The sequence below is a fragment of the Orycteropus afer genome, unplaced genomic scaffold, assembly GCF_000298275.1.
Source record: "Orycteropus afer afer isolate SDZICR_OR568_19922 unplaced genomic scaffold, OryAfe1.0 scaffold00030, whole genome shotgun sequence".
NCBI lineage: Eukaryota > Metazoa > Chordata > Mammalia > Tubulidentata > Orycteropodidae > Orycteropus > Orycteropus afer.
The window spans coordinates 6,683,293-6,705,601 of NW_006921617.1; the positions used below are offsets into that span (position 1 = coordinate 6,683,293).

The window sequence follows — 22,309 nt, forward strand, 5'->3', positions numbered from 1 at the left end:
CACAGACAGCTTGGAGATTCCTGAGTGCTGGCAGGACCTAAGAATTAACCTAAAAATCATGCTGCTAGCCAGGGACTGCATGGAAGACTGTGCATGGTGGCTGGGGAACAAACGGAGAAGGTGAAGAGAAAGGTGGGTTGAGCGGTGGACTTTTGCCAGTCCGGAGGACACCACCATTTTGAAGGTTTAAAAAGCAGCTTGACTATTTTTCATATTTAAGGAGACAGTGCTCTCACAGATTCCTGGGGCTTAAGAACACGTTCTGCTTTCCAGCAACCCCAAGGATACTCAGGGCCTGCAAGACTGAAAAGGTACAACATTTTTCTTGTTATTCTTGTACCCTACACCTGCTTGGTGAACAGAGGTGTGGCCATTCCTCACTCCCATGCATCTTCTGGACCAACAGGAACGCCACCCCAGTTTTTGTTTTTTAATATCAGTGTGAAGTACCATTTTAAGTTTATTCATTTAGTTATAAAAACTAGATGACTCGGCACTTGAATTTTGAGACTCTTGTGGAGGTGGTTAGAGAAGCATGGACTTTTGAAAGTTACCTCATACAGAGCTAAGGTGCTTGCTGGGCACCAGGGACTTGCATTTGAATTTTAGTAATGCTATCATCTGTTATTATTACTGCAGGATTATAACACATTCTCTTCCTTGACCTCAGTGTGTACATCTGTGAAAATAGGCCCCTTTTTTCCCCCAAAGGCTAAGACTTCCCACAAATTTTTTTTTTTCTTTTTCTTTTTTTTACAGCTTATCTTTCACATATATGAAAAGTTAGGGATGACAGCCTTGACTTTCTTCTCTCTGTGCAGGCGTCAATCAACTTATTTTCTTTTCTTTGATCCTTAAAGTCAGACCCAGAGGTATGCACAACCCATGCCAAACAACATCAGGTCATTTTAAGAGAAAAACATGGAGCTGAGATGTGGGAGGAGGCTCTGCAAAGATTCAGTATGAAGACCTTATAGACAGCATGGGGCAATCAGGGTCCCAGACTCTGCTGATAGGTTTTGTCTTTGATATTCGAAGCACACTTTTGCGAGAGTCAAGCTCATGTGTCTCGGATGTACATACATGGGCATTGCTATCTGTAGCCACATTTTCAAGGACAAAAAACATTGCCATAAATTTCTTTATGAAAATTATCATCCAAAATTGGTACATTTCATATGTGAACTAAGGTGTACATACCAAATTATTTTTTATCTGCCTAGAGTTATAATTTTTTCTCTTAATGAAATCATATTAGCACATTGAGGTTTCAGTGGACTTCAGTACATTCTGCTGAATGTCCTGTACGTTGGTGCCAGAGAATGTGTGTCTAACATGTACTGTGGAAAGTACAGGTGGGGAGTCTACCTCCTCCCTCGGATCCCAGATAACTTAACTTCGTTACCTATTTTGTTTCTGTGTCCACAATGCCTTGAAATCTTTTCTTAGACATTGTTTTTGTTATTTTAAAATTCTCTTGGATTTTGCTTGCAGAATGAAATAGTATTTGATGGCGATTTCAAAGGAGTTTTGAGGCCTTTATCATTGGCTTTGGAATCTTTGGCAAGACACTTCATCTTACTGAGCTCTTTGTCAGTAAAAAAAATAGCATCATAAAGTCTTCCCTAAAGAAATGTTTCATTAAGATAAGATTGTATAGATGTTTACTTGTAATAAGTGGCAAATTATGATGATTAACTTTTATAATGTGAAATTTCAAACATATTTGAAAAATTACATTGTTATGAATCATTTAGTCTATCTGAACTTTTGTCAACTCTGGCTAAAAGCATACATCCATATACACAGAGTACCATATTTTTGACTGATAGTGGTTCCCATAAATAAATTACTAGAACTGATAAGAAGAAGGAAAAATGGACAGAATTAACTGGTTTGGATTTTATTTGTCTACTCATTCTAAGGAGCTCTGGTAGCATAGTGCTTAAAGTACTTGACTGCTAACCAGAAGGCTGACGGTTCAAACCCACCAGCCACTCCTCGGAAGGAAGGTTGGGCAATCTACTTCTGTAGTGATACCACCTCGGAAACCCAAGGAGGGGTTGTTATGAATCGAGCCTGACTCGATGGTACACAACAAGAACTCATTCTAAAGTAGAGGTACTAGGAAAGAGGAAACAGCCAAAAGTGAGAATTAGAAAATAAAGGTTGAATAAGGCCCATAGTTCTCAAATTGAGAATCAGCGCTATTTTCAGAATTGCTTCTTTTGGCTAATTATGCACATAAAAAAAACCTCTCTGGATAAAGATATTTGTTATTATGCAATTTTATAGAAATATTTTGTCATGTGTCCATAGCTACAGTTATTTCAACCACCACTTCTGTAGATATTATCTCATTTGAAATAAAGGGACTCCTTATATTATTTGGGTTCCTTGAGATCCAATCTCACTTTTCAGTTTTTACTGTGTGAATGTTAATATGAAAGTTAGTCGTTTTGTTATCACTCTAAAAAAGTTCTATTCTTTGAAGGGTGCATTGGTGATTTGCCCCAAAGGAGTCCCTTTCAGATGCACAAAATCTTAAGGCAGTCTTCCAACCCTTAAGGTTAAATACCACTATAGCATGTAACTTCCCCATAAAATATATATGCAATGATTGGGGAGCAGAGAGCATAAACTACTGTGAATTGCAGCTTTTGGGTGGTTGGCTAGGTGCAATCACTAGCTACATGACTCTCTTACACTCTAGCCTGACAATCTGTGTGAGTAAAACTCTGTGCCTAACAAAATTAAAAGGGATTATTTGCCATAGACCTTCAGGATCCCTATCATATATTAGGCACATGTTAAAATCAAGAGCACTAGGGTCAGTTGTATTACAATAGCAGATGGATAATTGTAGTAATATTTCCCCCCTAATCTTGGTAACAGCTTTTTCTACATTAGCAAACTGTATTTATCACTTTACTGCACAATGAACCCACAGGGGGTGCTAATTGGTCATTAATTAAATTTTAGCCTTTCAACACTTTTGTATTCTCCAGTGGCCTTATCTGCAGTGAAGTATACAGTATGGCCTTTTTAAACTGTCGAAAATTCAACTTGGCTTTACTGCTGCCATAGATATAATGCAGGTGAAATTCAGCTCCAGTAAACACCATTTCAGGGCTGTTATAATTCCTATGATCAAAAGTTTTCAAGTCTTGGACCAAAGCCTGTATGTTGGAGAAATATTCAATAAAGTGTAGTTCAGCATTACAAACCATTCTGATAGTCCATATTCCTCTTTGGAAGATACTTTGATTTCCTCATTTGAAAATTCTAGTAGTTGATGGCATTTCTTCCAAAAACCATTACCGTGGTGGAATGAACTTTCTGAGGTTCACTTCTCCAGCTGAGCCACTATCAAACTTGGTTTTCTCAGTAAAGGAATCCCTTTTACCATGTGCTCTCACAGTGAAGATGTTAATTTAAAATGATTAATGATTAGCATTGTGGCCCTAAGAAATTTACTGGGCATTTTTCAAAAGGTGTGACTGTGTCTTTAAAGCTGAATAGATATATTTTACACTAGTGCTAGATAAAGGATTTTGGGAAAAATAGAATTTGCCTTAAGGAATTTCTAAACAAGCAGAATGGTAAGATACAGGGCTGGTGTCAGCACTATGGAATGTGGCTCTAAGACTTACAATGCAGGGTATTCCCGTGTGGTGATTTTCCTACACTAATGAATTAATCACAGCCTGCTAGTGTGTGCAGCTATTAACGAATGGTTTGCAAGATATTTGTAAGTTGTGTTCAGAAGCTATTTATTTAGTGATTGTTTTGTTTGTTTACTTTTGTTTTTCAACATGGATGTACCTTAAGTCAGTTATTAGAATCTTCATATGGAAAAGCAGTAAGTAAATTGTAGTTAATTTCTCTTCCTTTGTGCTGTTTTCACATTTAGCAGGTGTAACTTGAAGGTACCTTTGACTTTCATAGTAGTAATAATAATTTAGTACACTTGTATATTTTCACAGTTCAGAAAGCTCTTTATTTAATACAATGCCACGCTTGATTCTAATAATACTAACTATGAGATAGGCTATAATTTTTCTGATATTATAGACAAGGATATGGAAACTTAAATAAATAAATAAATTTCTAGAGTTCATAAGACAGACTTGAACACATTTTTTTGTTGTTGTTATGTGCCGTTGAGTCGGCCCCGACTCATGGCGACCCCTCCTTGGGTTTCCGAGGCAGTATCACTATGGAAGTGATTGCCCCATCTTCCTTCCGAGGAGTGGCCGGTGGGTTTGAACCGCCAGCCTTCTGGTTAGCAGTCAAGTGCCTTAGCCACTATGCTACCAGAGCTCCCACACATAGTAGGTGCTTAATAAATGTTAATTAAATAAGTGAATGAATTAAACAAGTAGTGAGGAGTTGTTTCAAATTCTTTGTGGTATGAGGTCATATATAAACACAAGAATAAATAGTAACTAATGTCTTCTGACTCAAAATAGTAGAGGAAAAAACAATACAGACTTGGGAAATTCACCGTGTTCATGTCTGTCATTATTAAAGGAAAGATAAACATGTTAAACAACTTAGAACGCTCATAGCCACAGCACCGTGAACAGATGTGTAATACATGATTGCCAATTATTAAATGCCAAGAGGCTGGTGCTTACCATTAGTTATATATATTTTTAAATGAACAAAAAAGGTAGAAAACGTAAAGTAGTTCTCACACCCCCACAGAGCTGGAAACTACTTTTCCTTCTGTCTGTCTTCAAAAATACAGTGTCTCGATTTCCATGTGTTAGACTATGACTGTTCTTTAACTGATTTCACGTCAGCTTTTTGCTCTGATTTGAGAGGTGGAGTTAAGTGTGAACTGCTTAAAAATGCACTGTTTTCTGTTTAATTTGGCTGCAGAAGATGGAATTCATTGAACTCCGTCTGTTCAAATGAACTTTAAGCAACAGCAAGCAAAACATTTCTACTCCTCTTTGCACACATATTAGAAATGTGTCTAGTGAAGGAGAGAGACATAATGGATGTAGAGACAAGGATTGCCTGAGAAGAGCAATAGAGGAGTGATAACAGCTTCTTATCTCTTAGGTAGCAATAAAGGGTTGTTGGGCAAAGTGAATCTCTCTTTTATTAGGAAGTATTGAAATAAACAAACAAAAACTCTGAGCTCTAGTATCTGGAATTCATCTTAAGACTGTTTAAAGAGTATGTACCATTAATTCCTATTGCCTACAGCTGCTGTCATTAATGAGCAACCCCCTTTATTTAGGTTCCCACCCTTTTCCATCGTAACTGTTAATGCATTTAATTGGTCCTTCTAGAACTATTTAAAATATTGACACAATTTAAACACATCAGTGAATTACAAAAATTTTAAAGTTCTCATTTCTCTTTTGAATGACCAGTAAAGAATATTCATTTCCAAGTAGTTAAAGAAGTTATATGACAAAGAAGTAAATTTAATGTGGAGATATTGATTTAAAACAAAGAAAACATGATAGAGCATTACACTTAACTTTCTTAAAACTATTGACCTTTCTATTGAGAATAAAGAGAAGCAATAATGTAATAATGGATAATTATTTAGAATGACCTTAGCCTTAGCAATTTAAATTGTTACATAAAATTCTTTAAAAAATATATTTTTAATTTAGTTCCAAAAACCAAACTCACTGCTGTCGAGTCGATCCCAACTCACAGTGACCCCTCTTTTGGTTTCCAAGGTGGTATCTCTATGGAAGTAGATTGCCCAGTCTTCCTTCTGAGGAATGGCTGGTGGGTTTGAACTGCCAGCCTTCTGGTTAGCAGTCGAATGCTTCAGGCACTATGCCACAGTTGTTGTTGTTGTTGTTATGTTATGTGCCATCGAGTCAGACCTGACTCATAGCGACCCCTCCTTGGGTTTCCGAGGCAATATCACTATGGTAGTAGATTGCCCCATCTTCCTTCGGAGGAGTGGCTGGTGGGTTTGAACCTCCAGCCTTCTGGTTAGCAGTCAAGTACCTTAGACACTATGCTACCAGAGTTCCTACCACAGTTAGATGATGTTAAATATGATGATGCAAAATTATTATTGCTATGGCATTGGGGTAACATGAGAAAAATCCCCATTACCTGTGTCTTTTAAACACACATTTAAAATATTGTTCTGTTTGAATAGGGGTAGCTTCTCTTAACATTTGTGCATACTTGTATATGTCCCTCGGATTCTTACCTTATTGTAAGGTGGCTCATGACTGTAGTTAATTAATGAAAGAACATGCTATATACTCTATTCGGTTGTTGTTATTGTTGTTATGTGCTGTTGAGTCAGACCCGACTCATAGCGACCCCTCTTTGGGTTTCTGAGGCAGTATCACTACAGAAGTAGATTGCCTCATCTTCCTTCCAAGGAGTGGCTGATGGGAGCCGCCAGCCTTCTGGTTAGCAGTCAAGTGCCTTAGGCACTATGCTACCAGAGCTACCGTCTATTCTGAAGGTTCAAAGCTGCTCTTAAGGTGTGCTGGTTGATTTTTGTAAAAAGAAAATTAAGCCAAAGGGCAAAATAAGCTGAAAATTTATTTTTGTCTCAGTTTTTAATTTACTGTTTGACACTTCTAAATAATCATTAACTACATTAACTATTATTTTGATGCTAAATAATATAATGATTGTAACAGCTAATATTTTAAGGGGAAATGATATAATTTCAAAATTATATAGTTGAATTAAGATTTGCATAAAAAAATACCTCTTTCAAGGTTACCTGTCTGTAAAGATCCAAGATTATATCCTGTGTATGATAATTTAATATTTGCAACATAGTCAGCATGGATTTATGATCCATTAATTTTTAGATATCACCAAGTATTTATATTTTATTTTCTTGCTGGCCACATACACAACTGTGAATGCTTAAGGTGCTATTGATTTCCATTGAGCCAATCCTTGAAACTAATATTCTAGGGTTTTCATTAACGGAAAGAAAATGTTAAAATATATGGGTACTGTATACATAGAAGGTTACATGTGGAAACATAAATACATGCAAAACATATAAATGTTTTTGTGCACATGCAGTTTTTCTTCTAGTATGATTAGGTACCCTAGAAACATTCACTAATCTTTGTAACACTCCAGAGGGTAAGTAGGAAGAGTTATTATCTTCATATTGCAGGTGAAATACCTAGGTAGGGGCAGATTAAATGGCTTGGCCAGGTCACTCTCTAAGTCAGTTATGAAGCTAGAAATAAAACTCCAGACTCTTAACTTTTAGTTCACATTCTGAGTCACTGCACTCCTGAAAAGAGAAGTAGCAGATGTGTCAGTATTTGTGCTTCTTTTCCTCCCTTAAAAAGTATCCATTGATGTAAGTCTTGTCCCTGTAAAAGAAACTTTGCTGCATAGCACTTGCACACACATGATACTGAGTCCCCTAAGTACAGTTAAGAGGGTACTGTGCCATTGCAGTGAACAAGCTCAGGTAGCAAAAGGTAACCCAGCTTCTTACAGGCTAACCCAGGGGAGGGCTAGTCGTCTTGGAAGTTGCCATAACTTTAGAGATACAGGTAATATTTTTAACATCTGAAGTGATTCAGTCATTTTACTTCATGTCTTTCATTTCTCCTTAATATTTTTCAATTACTCATATTATTAAGTCAACATTTTAAGAGGCATAGTCCCTATATAATGAAGAAAGTCGCATCAGGATTAGAGGAATATTCATTAACAACCTATGCTATGCACATTACACAGTCTTGCTTGCTGAAAGCAAAGAGCACTTGAAGCACTTACTGATGAAGATCAAAGACTACAGCCTTCAGTGTGGATTACACCTCAACATAAAGAAAACAAAAATCATTCCAACTGGATCAATAAGCAACATCATGGTAAAAAGAGAAAATATTGAAGTTGTCAATGATTTCATTTTATTTGTATCTATAATTGATGCCCATGGTAGCAACAGTCAGGAAATCAAATGATGTATTGCACTGGGTAAATTTGCTGCAAAAGATCTCTTTAAAGTGTCAAAGAGCAAAAATGTTACCTTGAGGACTAAGGTATACCTGGCCCAAGCCATGGCATTTTCAGTCAACTCATATGCTTGCAAAAGGTGGACAATGAATAAGAAAGACTGCAGAAGAATTGAGGCATTTGAGTTATGGTGGTGTTGAAGAACAGTGAATTTACTGTGGATGGCCAGAAGAATGAACAGATGTGTCTTGGAAGAAATACAGCCAGAAGTTCCTTAAAAGCAAGGATGGTGAGACTTAGTCTCCCATACTTTGGTCATGTTCTCAGGAGGGACAAGTTCTGGAGAGGGACATAATTCTTGATAAAGTAAAAGGTCAATGAAAAAGAGAAAGACCTCCATGAGATGGATTGACACAATGGCTAAAATAATGGGTTCAGACAGATCAAGGATTGTAAGGATGGCACAGGACTGGGCAGTGTTTTACTCCATTGTATGTAGGGTTGTTATGAATTGGAACTAGCTTGATAGCACATAACAACAACAGTTCCCATCCTCAGGAAGCTTGCACTCTACACCAGTTTATTTTAGTTGCTGTCAAGTTGACTCCCACTCATGGTGACGTTCTATATAGCAGAACAAAACATTGTCTGGTCCCATGCCATCTTGATGATCATTGATACTGTTGAGTCCATTGAGGTTATTGTGTACTGCCTTCCTACCTAAGGGACCCATCTTTCAGCACTGTATTGTAAAATGTTCTCTTGTAATCATAAGGTTTTCATTGGCTGATTTTGGGAAGTAGATCATCAGGCCTTTCTTCCTAGGTTATCTTAGTCTGAAAGCTCCCCTGAAGCTTGTCCAGGTGGCCCTGTTGATATTGGAAATAACAGTGAAGTAACTTTTAGCATCATAGCCACACACAAACCAGCACATAAGACCTGCATGATTGTATTGAGAAGCATCAGCATCAACTCCTAACCCTTCTGCACATTTTCCCTTCATCCTTTTTTTTTTTTTTTTAATTTCTGACTACTTCAATTATATCTGAAAGCCACAGAGCAACTGGGTCCCTCAGCATTTCTTTTCAGCAATGGCAGGCTGCATACTGAGACTGTCAGGCCCCCACTTGGCAACTGAGTGGCCCTTCTCTGAGCAGCAGCCAGGTTAAAAGCCCATCTAGTTTTTGCTGCCTCTTCCTCAGGTTGGCACATGAGAGGTTGATGGCTCATATCACAAGGGTACTTTGTACTCTGGTGCCTTTTTCCTGTGGAATAACTCCTTCTAGTGTTACTTCTCTTTTCTGTTAGGGAGCTCTTTCCCTATAAATATGACTGAACAGGTGTTGCTCTGCTACTAACTGAGTTTTCAGCTGTCTTCCTCCAACACAGATCAGGCAAAATCCGTTGTTTGGTCCGTTCAGGCAGACGAGAGAACCATCGAGCCCGAGATGGAGGTCTTCCTTGCAGGATATGGCGGTTTTGCTGCCAGAAGATGGTCGGGAAAGCCTGGCTGCCTAACAAAGACAGGCCTTCAGTGGCTGGGTGTAGTCCCAGTTCTGCGTCCCCTTTGGCAGGAGCACAGAGGCTGCTGCAGTGCGGCCAGCCAGCAAAATTAGGAAATAAGGACCTCTTTTATTTACTCAGGCTGCTGAATCATGGGCATTCCTGTCTGCTTGGAGAAAAGTCAGGCGGCTCTACTTTCCACTGAAAGTCTCAGGAGTGTTGGAGACTTTCATCTTGGAGTGTTCACACACTTGTTTTAATGTGCTTTATGGAAATGGTGAAACTCAGCAAGTACAGTTGCTGTAGAAAAACATCTGCACTGACTGAGCACACACATTTGCATCTTTAAATAGACTTCTAGGCTGGGTAACTAGTTTCCAGCAACGTCCCCCTCTACCTCCTGTGAGAGCTATAGCTCTCCGAGAGTCAGTTAGTGTGAGGTGACTGATTTCAAAAATTAAAATTTAACAGGGACATTTTAAGTACTTCACATTGAAATGCAGAAAACTTGCCATAACATAGAAAGACACTCCCTGTAAGTAGCACTTACTGAGTGCTGAAGGGGAAAAAAGTTCAAGATTCATTCAGAGATGGAAGTTGAAAAGATCCTCCCAGGTTTCTTCCATATGTAGAAAGAAATCAAAATTGTTTAAGTCTATATTAGCAATTTAAACATAGTGACAGAGCCTGGTAGCACTTAAAGACTTTGGTAGACCTCAGAGAATGTTGGCAACAACAACACAAAGGCCTTGGGAGAGTCTGATACCCTTAAAACATGGACCTGACACTACAGAGAGTTTAGTGAGTGAGTTTCTTGTGTGCCTCTGGGAAAATAGGTCCATTTATAGTACTAGTAAAATGAGATTTTTCAATTTATATTTTAAAACAGAAATCAGTCTTTCATGAAACCTTTATTTATTTGTTTTGAAAGTAGCATTCACTGCTCCAAGTTTTTACTTCTCATTCATTCTATCCCCTGGCCCTAAGCCTTAAGAATTCTGTAGGTGATTTTTCTTTATTTCAGTTGCAAAGACCCATCATCTATGATTATCACTTTTTTTTTTTTTTTTTTTTAAAGGCCAGGTAAGAATTCTGTTCCTAAAGTTATAGATACTGGCAAGATGGGGAAAAAGGTTTCCAGCTCCCTTAAATGCTGGTTTGGGTGAAACTTCTGTCTAACCCTTAGCTCACTTGATATCTAGTTGAGAGTTATAAGTTAAAGAGAACAGTTATGTAACAGGTATAGTCAGACGTGGACCGCAAACAAAAACCTGCTTTAAGCATAGTGTCAGTAATTGCACACTGTTCATAATGGCCCATTGCTCTACAACTCTTCATTGGTATAATAATATATTATGCCTGTACATAGTCTACAGTTTAGTAATAAATTCACTTACTAAATTTTCAGGCTCAGTAGTTATATTCTTCCAGTCTGGATGCATGACAAATTCTTTTGGACTGTTTCCTCCAAATGTAAAAGTAAGATGATATGTTTGCAAAGATTTTTTTTAAAGAAACAACAGAATTTAAGCCTAAAAGATAAACATGGAATGCTATCAGTTTGACCTAGAATTCTGAGCACATTTAATCAATAGTAATTTTTTTCAATTAGGGAGAAACAGTAAACATTTGGCTTTGTTTTAGAGATACCAGGTTTTGTTCACTTACGGCTTTTTAAAGGGAAATCTAGAATCATTGAGTTTTTTTTTTTTTTTCATTGTTTTTTTAGAAGCTGGGTGGTAAATTAAATTTATCTGCGTATGTTCTTTGTATGTATTTCCCCTTAAATATAAATCACACCCACAATTATTAGACCCTTTCTTCTGCTAGTAACATGTTGGGCTATAGAGTCATAGAAAAGAGGATGAAAAATCTTACGGGTTTTCAACTTGTGTTGTGGAGCTTTGTTGCAGTGGGCAGGGATCCAGGAATGGTGTTTGGTTGTTTTCTCAGAGTTAGATGGTTGCCATCTGGCATTGATAGTGAGATGGTGTTGTCATCAGTTTCTAGATGCAGGAAAGGAATGATCCTCATCTGTTTCCTGTGGATAAGCAAGAGGTTGATAATCTAGTAAAATCTTGTTACCTTAAAGAAAGCAGACATGGAATTTGTTTATATAATGCTCACCAGTTTCTACTTTTATGTTCATAATTTAGCTTGTTGGAGAACTTCCATTTTAGGAAATTTAACTTTTTAAATAATATTCTAATTGCACTTCTTATTCTAATAGAAACACTATCCCTACCACCTCCACTGTCTGTACTTTACTTGTATTTATGAAAAGTCTCACTGTTTTGGAGAGTGAAAAGCTTTTAAAATTTCTGCCTATCTTGAATGATAGATTGTTTTGAAGAGTGAAAAAGAGGTCTCACAACCTGATTTTAAAAAGTCTTGTTTTCCATTTGGTGGTTAAGAAGACAACAGAAATAAGAGTGTACATTTGCAAAGAACATAGTTTAAAAAAAAGAAAAAACACCTAATACGAGATCGAATTACTTTATGGGTAACTTGCTAAGTTTATATCTGGCTTTCAGTCTTGTTTGTCTGCTCTTTGTTACTCATAAATCTTTCTGCATTTACCATAATCATTTATCACTTTTCCTGTTTCCAGTTTTTCACAAGTTGCTTTGTCTCTACTCACCTCAAAGTGCAGGTCCTGTTTAGCTAAGGAAGTTCAGGCCACTGAAGCTTTTGCAAAAGGAAGAAATGGTGGGCCACCTCTTGAACTTCCCAAACAAAATACACTATTAAAATCTGGCCCTTGTAAAACTCATTTTTTCTTGATCCTGGCTGATCCTAGCTCATGTAATAATATCTAGCAGTACCCTTCTAACATTTAATAATCTATTTTCTGGCCTATGGTATTCGAATCTTTCTGTTATTGAAGAAATCCTGGTTGTCTTTCATTACACAAGACATAATTATTACTGTGTTTTCTGTCTTCTTTCATGTGCTTACTTTTTAATATTTTTTTGCTGAAAGCAATAAGGTCTGTATCAATAATAACCCTATAAAAGATTTTGGTCTTCAGAATTGCCTTTTTATATAAAAACAAGCAAAATGCAGAGGGAATTTTTTATTAAATATTAGACATCTGGGTTGACTATATTAATTTTAAATCGTTCCTGTAATATTTCCTCTTTTCATTTGGCTCTTCAGATGCTCACATAATATGCAAATCATTTTAGAATGAATACAAAAGAAACATTAAATATATTAAAACCTGCATTTTAATAAAGTTGTCAAAGTGTAATATATACCTTGCTTCTAAGGAAGAATGATAAAAAGTAATAAAAGGGTAATTTAGACATAGAACTATTTAATATCTTTTCATATTTTACAACCCAATTTTTTTAAAAAATCAATGTAGAATAAAAGCTTTTTGGGCTCAGATTTTAAAATGTCCCATTCAAATGTTCCCTCCTCCTTTTTTTCCTCTGAAAGTTTCTAGATGGTCCAGCTCTGTCTACTTGTTGAAATGGTACAGTAAACTCATTCTTGAATTGCAGCATGTGGAATGAATTGTTCCATTGCTTCTTGTTGCAGATGGAGTGGATGTTGAAGATGATCCCACCTGCTCTTGGCCCGCTTCCTCACCTTCTAGCAAGGACCAGACATCCCCTAGCCATGGAGAGGGTTGCGATTTTGGAGAGGAAGAAGGTGGCCCTGGACTTCCATACCCATGCCAATTCTGTGACAAGTCGTTCAGCCGCCTCAGCTACCTAAAGCACCATGAGCAGAGTCACAGTGACAAATTGCCTTTCAAATGCACCTACTGCAGTAGGTTGTTCAAACACAAGCGGAGCCGAGATCGCCATATAAAACTCCACACTGGGGACAAGAAGTACCACTGCAGTGAATGTGATGCTGCATTCTCCAGAAGTGATCACTTGAAGATCCACTTAAAGACTCACACATCCAACAAGCCATATAAATGTGCCATTTGTCGCCGTGGGTTCCTCTCTTCTAGTTCCTTACATGGACATATGCAAGTTCACGAGAGGAACAAGGACGGCTCCCAGTCTGGTTCCAGGATGGAGGACTGGAAAATGAAGGACACTCAGAAGTGCAGTCAATGTGAGGAAGGCTTCGATTTCCCAGAAGACCTCCAGAAGCACATTGCAGAGTGCCATCCTGAATGCTCCCCAAATGAGGACCGGGCAGCCCTCCAGTGTGTCTATTGCCATGAGCTTTTTATGGAAGAGACCTCCCTCATGAACCACATGGAACAGGTACACAGCGGGGAAAAGAAGAATTCGTGCAGCATTTGCTCAGAAAGTTTTCATACTGTTGAGGAACTGTACAGCCACATGGACAGTCACCAGCAACCGGAGTCATGTAACCACAGCAACAGCCCCTCTTTGGTCACGGTGGGCTACACCTCTGTGTCTAGCACGACTCCAGATTCCAACCTCTCTGTGGACAGCTCAACAATGGTGGAAGCTGCCCCGCCAATCCCAAAGAGTCGAGGGAGGAAGCGGGCTGCTCAGCAAACCTCTGACCTGACTGGTCCCTCAAGTAAGCAAGCAAAAGTTACCTACAGCTGTATTTACTGCAACAAACAGTTATTTTCAAGTCTTGCAGTTCTGCAGATTCACTTAAAAACTATGCATTTAGATAAGCCAGAACAGGCCCATATTTGTCAGTATTGCTTAGAGGTATTACCCTCACTCTACAACCTGAATGAGCATCTTAAGCAGGTGCATGAAGCTCAGGACCCAGGTCTGATTGTCTCTGCAATGCCTGCCATAGTCTACCAGTGCAACTTCTGTTCTGAAGTTGTCAATGACCTCAACACTCTTCAGGAACATATCCGATGTTCTCATGGATTTGCAAACCCTGCAGCTAAGGATAGTAATGCATTCTTTTGCCCCCATTGCTATATGGGGTTTCTCACTGACTCTTCTCTCGAGGAGCATATCAGACAGGTCCATTGTGACCTCAGTGGCTCCCGATTTGGGTCTCCAGTGCTTGGGACTCCAAAAGAACCAGTAGTAGAAGTCTATTCTTGTTCTTATTGTACAAATTCACCGATATTCAACAGCGTTCTTAAACTGAACAAGCATATAAAAGAGAATCATAAAAACATCCCCTTGGCCCTGAATTATATTCACAATGGGAAGAAATCCAGGGCCTTGAGCCCCCTGTCTCCTGTGGCCATTGAGCAGACATCTCTCAAGATGATGCAGGCAGTAGGAGGTGCTCCTCCACGTCCAGCAGGAGAATATATCTGTAATCAGTGTGGTGCTAAGTACACATCCCTAGACAGCTTTCAGACTCACCTAAAAACTCATCTCGACACTGTGCTTCCCAAATTGACCTGTCCTCAGTGTAACAAGGAATTCCCAAACCAAGAATCTTTGCTGAAGCACGTAACCATTCATTTTATGATCACCTCAACGTACTACATCTGTGAGAGTTGTGATAAGCAGTTTACATCAGTGGATGACCTTCAGAAACACCTGCTGGACATGCACACCTTTGTCTTCTTCCGTTGCACCCTCTGCCAAGAAGTTTTTGATTCAAAAGTCTCCATTCAGCTCCACTTGGCTGTGAAGCACAGCAACGAGAAGAAAGTCTACAGGTGCACATCATGCAATTGGGACTTCCGTAATGAGACTGACTTACAGCTCCATGTTAAACACAACCACCTGGAAAATCAAGGAAAAGTGCACAAGTGCATTTTCTGTGGCGAGTCCTTTGGCACAGAGGTAGAGCTTCAGTGCCACATCACCACTCACAGTAAGAAGTACAACTGCAAGTTCTGCAGCAAAGCGTTCCACGCAATCATCCTGCTAGAGAAACACTTACGGGAAAAGCATTGTGTATTTGAAACCAAGACTCCCAACTGTGGAACCAATGGAGCTTCTGAGCAAGTGCAGAAAGAGGAAGTGGAACTCCAGACCTTGCTGACCAATAGCCAAGAATCTCACAACAGTCATGATGGGAGTGAAGAAGACGTGGACACCTCAGAGCCCATGTACGGGTGCGACATTTGTGGAGCAGCATACACAATGGAAACGCTGCTTCAGAACCATCAGCTGCGAGACCACAACATCAGACCAGGAGAAAGTGCCATCGTGAAGAAGAAGGCTGAGCTCATTAAAGGGAATTACAAGTGTAACGTGTGCTCTCGAACCTTCTTCTCTGAAAATGGCCTCCGTGAACACATGCAGACCCACCTAGGACCTGTCAAACACTATATGTGCCCTATTTGCGGAGAGCGCTTTCCCTCCCTCTTAACTCTTACTGAACACAAAGTTACACACAGTAAGAGTCTCGATACTGGAAACTGCCGAATTTGTAAGATGCCTCTCCAGAGTGAAGAGGAATTCTTAGAGCATTGCCAAATGCACCCTGACTTGAGAAATTCCCTGACAGGATTTCGCTGCGTGGTATGCATGCAGACAGTGACCTCCACCTTGGAACTCAAAATCCATGGGACATTTCACATGCAAAAGACAGGGAATGGGTCAGCAGTGCAGACCACAGGGCGTGGCCAGCACGTCCAAAAACTGTACAAGTGCGCATCTTGCCTCAAAGAGTTCCGTTCAAAGCAAGATCTGGTGAAACTTGACATCAATGGTCTGCCATATGGTCTGTGTGCTGGCTGTGTGAATCTCAGTAAGAGTGGTAGCCCTGGCATCAACATCCCTCCCGGCACAAATAGACCAGGCTTGGGCCAGAATGAGAATCTGAGTGCCATTGAGGGGAAAGGCAAGGCAGGGGGACTAAAGACACGCTGCTCGAGTTGCAATGTTAAGTTTGAATCTGAAAGTGAACTCCAGAACCACATCCAAACCGTCCACAGAGAGCTCGTGCCAGATAGCAACAGCACACAGTTGAAAACTCCTCAAGTATCGCCAATGCCCAGAATCAGTCCCTCCCAGTCGGATGAGGTAACTTGCCTTTTTAATGTTTGCTATTTAACCCCAAGAGACTGTCCCTACTATGTGTTTATTTATTGTCCCAGCTTTATTTATTGTCAAGTGCTAAGAGATGTTTCCACTGAAATGTGATGCACCTCCCCACCCCATAGCCATTAGCTAACAATTAACTTGCTTCTTGATTAGCAGCATTTTGGCTTGAATGGTGCAAAATAGGACTAATTCCAGTCTCCCTAGGATATTGTCTTCTCTGTGACTGAAGAGACCAGCTCTCATGCCAACACCACTGAGATCTGGAATCTCAGCATAGCTTCACTGCATGTTGCAATCCCCAGCTAAGAATTGTGTGTATGGCAGAGAGATAATGACATAAAAGTAAGATACTGTGAGCCAACGTGCTGACTTAAGGAGTAAATTAAAAAGAATGTGTGTGTGTGTGTGTGTGTGTGTGTATATATATATATGTATATGTATATATATATATGTATATATATATATGTATATACATGTATATATATACACCACATATATATATATGTGTATATATATATATGTGTGTATATATATATATATATATATATAACAAACTGGGTAAGGGTAGCATTTTAGTACCATGTTATCAACATTCACTGCTTTTCTTTATCTTATGAGTAGTGATGAAAATATTTTCTCAAAGCAGCATTTTCCAAAACTCCCTGAGTTTATTAAGCACCACATGCCTAATTTCTCTTTAAAGACCCTGTCCTTGACTTCTTACTCTTTGAAGTAAGTTGAAGTTGCCAATTTTTTTTTCCCCTCATTTGAAGAGCAGTTTTGTGTTTTCTTTGTCTTATGTAAGTTCATGTAAAACTAAATCATTTTATATGCCATCATTTCTTGACGCTGAGCTGAGGTTGGCTCATTTTAATGTGATTTCTTTATACATTATCACCTGTTTCTAATAGGTCTTTCCTCTTTCCTACCTGCCCCTATCTGATGATCCCTCCAAATGAAAACCCTGGGGAGATGCCTCTCCCTTCAGGTTGGGGTCAGTGCATTTTCCTTATCTTCCTTCTGCACTCACACCCTCTTCGAGGCCCTGCTGCATCTCCCTGCAGATAGCCATCAGTCAGCTGGTAGGGGAGAGCTGGGAAGACTGATACTGAGCTGTCTTCAGGACTATGGCATCTGTGTGACAGGCAAGCTCCCAAACTTTGAAGCTGCTTTCCTTCTCCCATCCCAACTAAATCTACACTTTTCTCATTTAAATAAGTGAAGTCTTTAAAGCTGACAAGGACAGCTGGAGGAATATAGTTGTGATAATGGCTCATGACTCATGTGTTGAGTCAAATAGTTTTCTTTTGAAACAAATAATGACTGTTATATGAAATAAATGAGTTTTTCCACTTTATTTTAAAAATGTTTAAATCTGTAGAAAAGTTAAATAACAGAATGAACATACGTGTGTCTGTGCATGAGTGTGTTTGTGTGTGTGTGTGTGTATGTGTATCCATATTCCACATTTCGCAGGTGTCAACATTTGATCACATTATTTTTGTCTTTTTCTCTCTACAATCATTTTTTATTAACTTGAGCCAGATGAAAGTAAGTTGAAAATACCATCTCTTGATAATAAGGACATTTTACTATTTAACCATACTATCTTGGCTAAGGAAATTAAATGAATTAGCCAGATAAATTAATAAATCCATAATACTACCTACTAGAATTCCTTATTCACATTTCCCCAATTATCCCCAAAATATATTATTGCTTTTTAAAATATGTGCATTCTTAAAGTAACTTGTATGCACCAAATTAACCCCTCCAATTTTTCTTTTTACTGTGCTTAACATATCTAGAGAAGTTTGTATATTTCTGTTTAATTTAAATAGTATATCAAACTGATTAAAAATGTATTTGTGTATGTGTTGATGTCTATATATTTAAAGCCAAGTAAAAACCAGGCTCACTTGTTTCTTTAGCAGATCATTTGTGGAAAGGTATATGCTTGTTTCTTCGTATCTGTTCATGGTTTACATTTTGTGATTTTTATGCATTACTGTATATTATAACACCATTTGAGAAGAAATATTGCACAGGTGAAGGAGGATATATGAGTAATCTTTGCACTATGTTAATTTTGTTAGAGTTACTTCATTAGGAAAATTTATCCTTAAGGCATGGTTAAATCTTTAATCCTACCTAAAATCTTGATGATAATTTGAAAACTTATTGAAATCCTGCACTTACATAGAATAATATTTAAAATATTTTATAAATTACTTGTTTATTTTGATTCTTAAAATAGTTGGTATTGTGTTTTTTCCCTTCCTTCTAAGGGTCTAGAATGACCCTTCATGTGTAAGAGTACCTCATTATTAAACCATAATAAGTGCTGAAGCAATTTCCTTAATTAACTAGATATTAAATTTCAGTTGTAAACTTTCTTTTGTGTCTCAAAAGTTCCCCGATTTGCTCACCATTTTCATCATCATAACCATTTTTTCTTCATTATATTATTTAACTCAGAAAATTGTATGTGCCTGATCTCATACCCTGTAGAGTTAGAAATGTACAGTAGGCAGTATTATTCAGGCTTGATATTGAAAATGACTTAAACATATATAGAGTTTTACAGAAGTCTAAGAATAATGTTTGCAAGAAAAAGACATATAATAAAAATGAATTTGTCCACATTCACTGTTAGCCTAGTTAAGCTTCTGTGACTTCTCATTATGAATATTGTATACATTTTTCACGAGATTAGATATAAATCTTTGCCAACAGTTAAGTATATAATGTGGGAATAAATTTTATCACAAAAAGTATGTGTGTATGTGTATTGACTTCAGTGCCCTAGGTAGGAATTGAAGGACTTAACAATGTAGGTGGTATTTTCATCTCTTCTTCTTGCTGGGGATTGGGACTTCAGAAGAGAAAAGAAGACTATGGGAGATAATAAAACCTGTATACACAGACATTGTCAAGAACAGAGTTAGATTTTTTCTGGACCATGACTTATAATCAGAGAAGGATATTGGTAGACACTGGTATGTATCTTTCAAAGACTAAAAAAGATGTTATTTGAATTAGGCTAGATCACCTAATTATATGGGCTTTAAATATAAATATTAATCTAGGGAAGAATGAATACTATATAGAAGCATACACTCTAATAAGTGGATGAAAGACAAGATATATGACACTTAAGAAGGGTAATAGTAGCTAGCAACATGTAATGCAGAGATTTGTCATTGAAAATGGGAGATCTGAATTTGAACCTTATTTCTTCTGCTTAACACTTTCTAAATTAAAAAGAAATGAACTTTTTCATTCAAAAATTGAGTATGATACAAATTTATAAATAAATTGTAATGATCATAATCCAGAACCTGTTTTTCTTAAATAGTAGAGGTGATTTGAGAGAGGAAAAATACTTTCTGTCCAGCTTTTTTCCACCCATAAAGCACCTAGTGAGTTACTGACATTTACTATGTGTTGAATAAATGTTAGTTGTTCTTTTGGAGTGGTTTGACACTCAACTGACTGGCTGGTCAGGTGTTGCCCCATCTGGACCTCAAGATGTCTCTTGTTTTTGAAGTTCTATGATAGATGCTAGGAGCATGTGTCATTCTGCCTATGTTTCTCTAGGACCCTTCATACTTAGATTTCTCTGAGGAATTAGTTATGCACACTTCAGCTGCTCTGGCCAGGGTTACTGATTATCTACATGTTGGTAGGTGAACATATACGGTTATACGGTCAAAACTAAAAGGACAGTGGAGATTATGTAGTTCAGCGACCTCATGTTCTAGACAACGAAACAGACCCAGATAAACTAAAACTTGTCTAACATCACACAGCTAGTGAGTGGTGACCAAGAGGTGACACACCAGGTCTCTTAAACTACTAATTTAAGATTCTCTTTCTATAATTCAGCTGACACTTAACTCTAGCTGCAATCTAATCTTGGTCCTTTTCATAAAATCCTCTTGGTTTTGCTGTCTTATTTTCACTTGCTGTTCATTTCTTATACCCTCTGCAAGGGATCTGCCATCACTCCAATGCAACTGCTTTCTCTGTGAGCTGCTGACCTAATTGACCAATGCAATGCACTGTTTTAGAGTACTTATGCCAGTTTACTCACTCCTCTACTTGACATTATTTGCCATTCACTCTTTACTGAATCTTTCTCTTTATCCTGGTTCCCTTCCTACCTCTCTGAATGTCCTGTATCCTTATTCTTCTTCCCATTCTTGTAAGTCAATGTTCTCCACTGCTGCTTTCATTGTGCACGCTCTGTGTGTTCTCACCCACTTCCATAGTTTTACCTACCAAGTGTAAATTGACACCTCTCTAAATAGCATCTCCATGGTATAGGAGGAAATTATTGAGGGTGATAGAAGTGTTGTGTATTTTGATTGTGGTTGTGATTACATTATTGTCTACAGTCATTACCCATGAGATTACACTTAAAATTAATAAATTTTTATATGTGAATTACACCTCAATAAAGCACTTTGTTTGTTTGTTTTAATGATATCTCTAACTCAGATCTCTCCACTGAGTTCCAGATTGATATCAGTAGTCAGGTGGACATATCCACTCACATGACCCTGTGAACTTCCAACTCATTGGTTCCAAAATGGAACTCATCAGCCTTTCTTCAAACTTCCATCTTTTATTTTCTGTTGCATTTGTTGATACATTGATCTTCTTACTCTCTTCCTTTACTTTCACATTGAGTTGGTCATCAAGCCATCTCTGTTTAGTCTCTTATATTTCTTAAATCAATCCTCTCCTTTCCATCTTTTTTACCATAGTCTGAGTCAACCTCTGATCATCTTTCACTAAATGACTGAAACAGGCTCCCAATTGGTTCCGCTGTCTAGTCTTATCATTTTTCAAATCTATCTCCACACCATTACCAGAACACCCTAACCCAAATCTGAGTAGCATGTCCCACCCTATTTGAAACATCTTAAATGCTCTGAACTTCTATCCCTATAAAAACCCAAAACAAACCAAAACAAAACAAAAAAACCTCATTGCCATCCAGTTGATTTTGACTCATTGCAACCCTATAGGACAGAGTAGAACTGTCCCATAGGATTTACAAGGCTGTAAATCTTTATAGGAGCAGACTGTACATCTTTCTCCCACAGAACTGCTGGTGGGTTCAAACCACCTTCCTTTTGATTATAAGCTGAGCACTTAATGACTGAGCCACCAGGGCTCCCTGTTGGGAAATACAATAATCTTTCTGTTGTGAAATACAAAATCCTTCAGGATCTGGCTCGTGAATAAATTTTCACCTCCTTTTCTTTCACTTTATGTTTCTCCTCCTTTCACTTTATGTTGTGTACAGAACTACTGCGATTAGTCCTCATAGAACACATGATGTCTGTGCTCACTTTGGCTGTTCTGTCTTTTCTGCTGGGAATTCTCTCTCTCCTGACTTCCCTCTACCTTCTGTGAGCTCATCCAACTGATGCTTTACTTGGAGATCAACTACTCCATTAGGCCTCCTATGAGACTCTCTTCCCACAAATACCTTCTTCTGCCTTGAATGCCCTGTGCATCCATTGTTGTTGTTGTTAGGTGCTGTTGAGTCATCTCCAACTCATAGTGACCCTAGGCATAGCAGAATGAAACACTGACCAGTCCCGTGCCAGCTCCACAATCCTTGCTATACTTGAGCTCATCACCACAGCCACTGTGTCAGTCCATCTCGTTGAGGGCCTTCCCCTCTTTCATCAACCATCCACCTTACCAAGCATGACATCCTTCTCCAGAGAATGGTCCCTTTTTACAAAATGACCAAAGTAGGTGAGACAAAGTCTGGCCCTTCTTGCTACCAAGGAGCATTCCAGCTGTACTTCCTCCAGGACAGATTTGTTAGATCTTTTAGCAGTCCATGGTACTTTCAGCATTCTTCTCCAGCACCACAACTCAAGAACATCAACTTTTCTTTGGTCTTCCTTATTCATGGTCCAGCT

At 38.3% G+C, this 22,309-nt stretch overlaps 1 protein-coding gene across 1 annotated transcript in view; it reads left to right on the forward strand.

Moving 5' to 3' along the window:
* ZNF521 (zinc finger protein 521) overlaps positions 1–22,309 on the forward strand; it is a 302,346-nt gene that overhangs the window by 110,352 nt on the left and 169,685 nt on the right. Inside the window, exon 2 of the mRNA XM_042780248.1 lies at positions 12,988–16,340. Coding sequence (XP_042636182.1) covers positions 13,428–16,340 — 2,913 coding nt within the window. The 5' untranslated portion in view covers positions 12,988–13,427. The remainder of the gene's footprint in view (positions 1–12,987; positions 16,341–22,309) is intronic.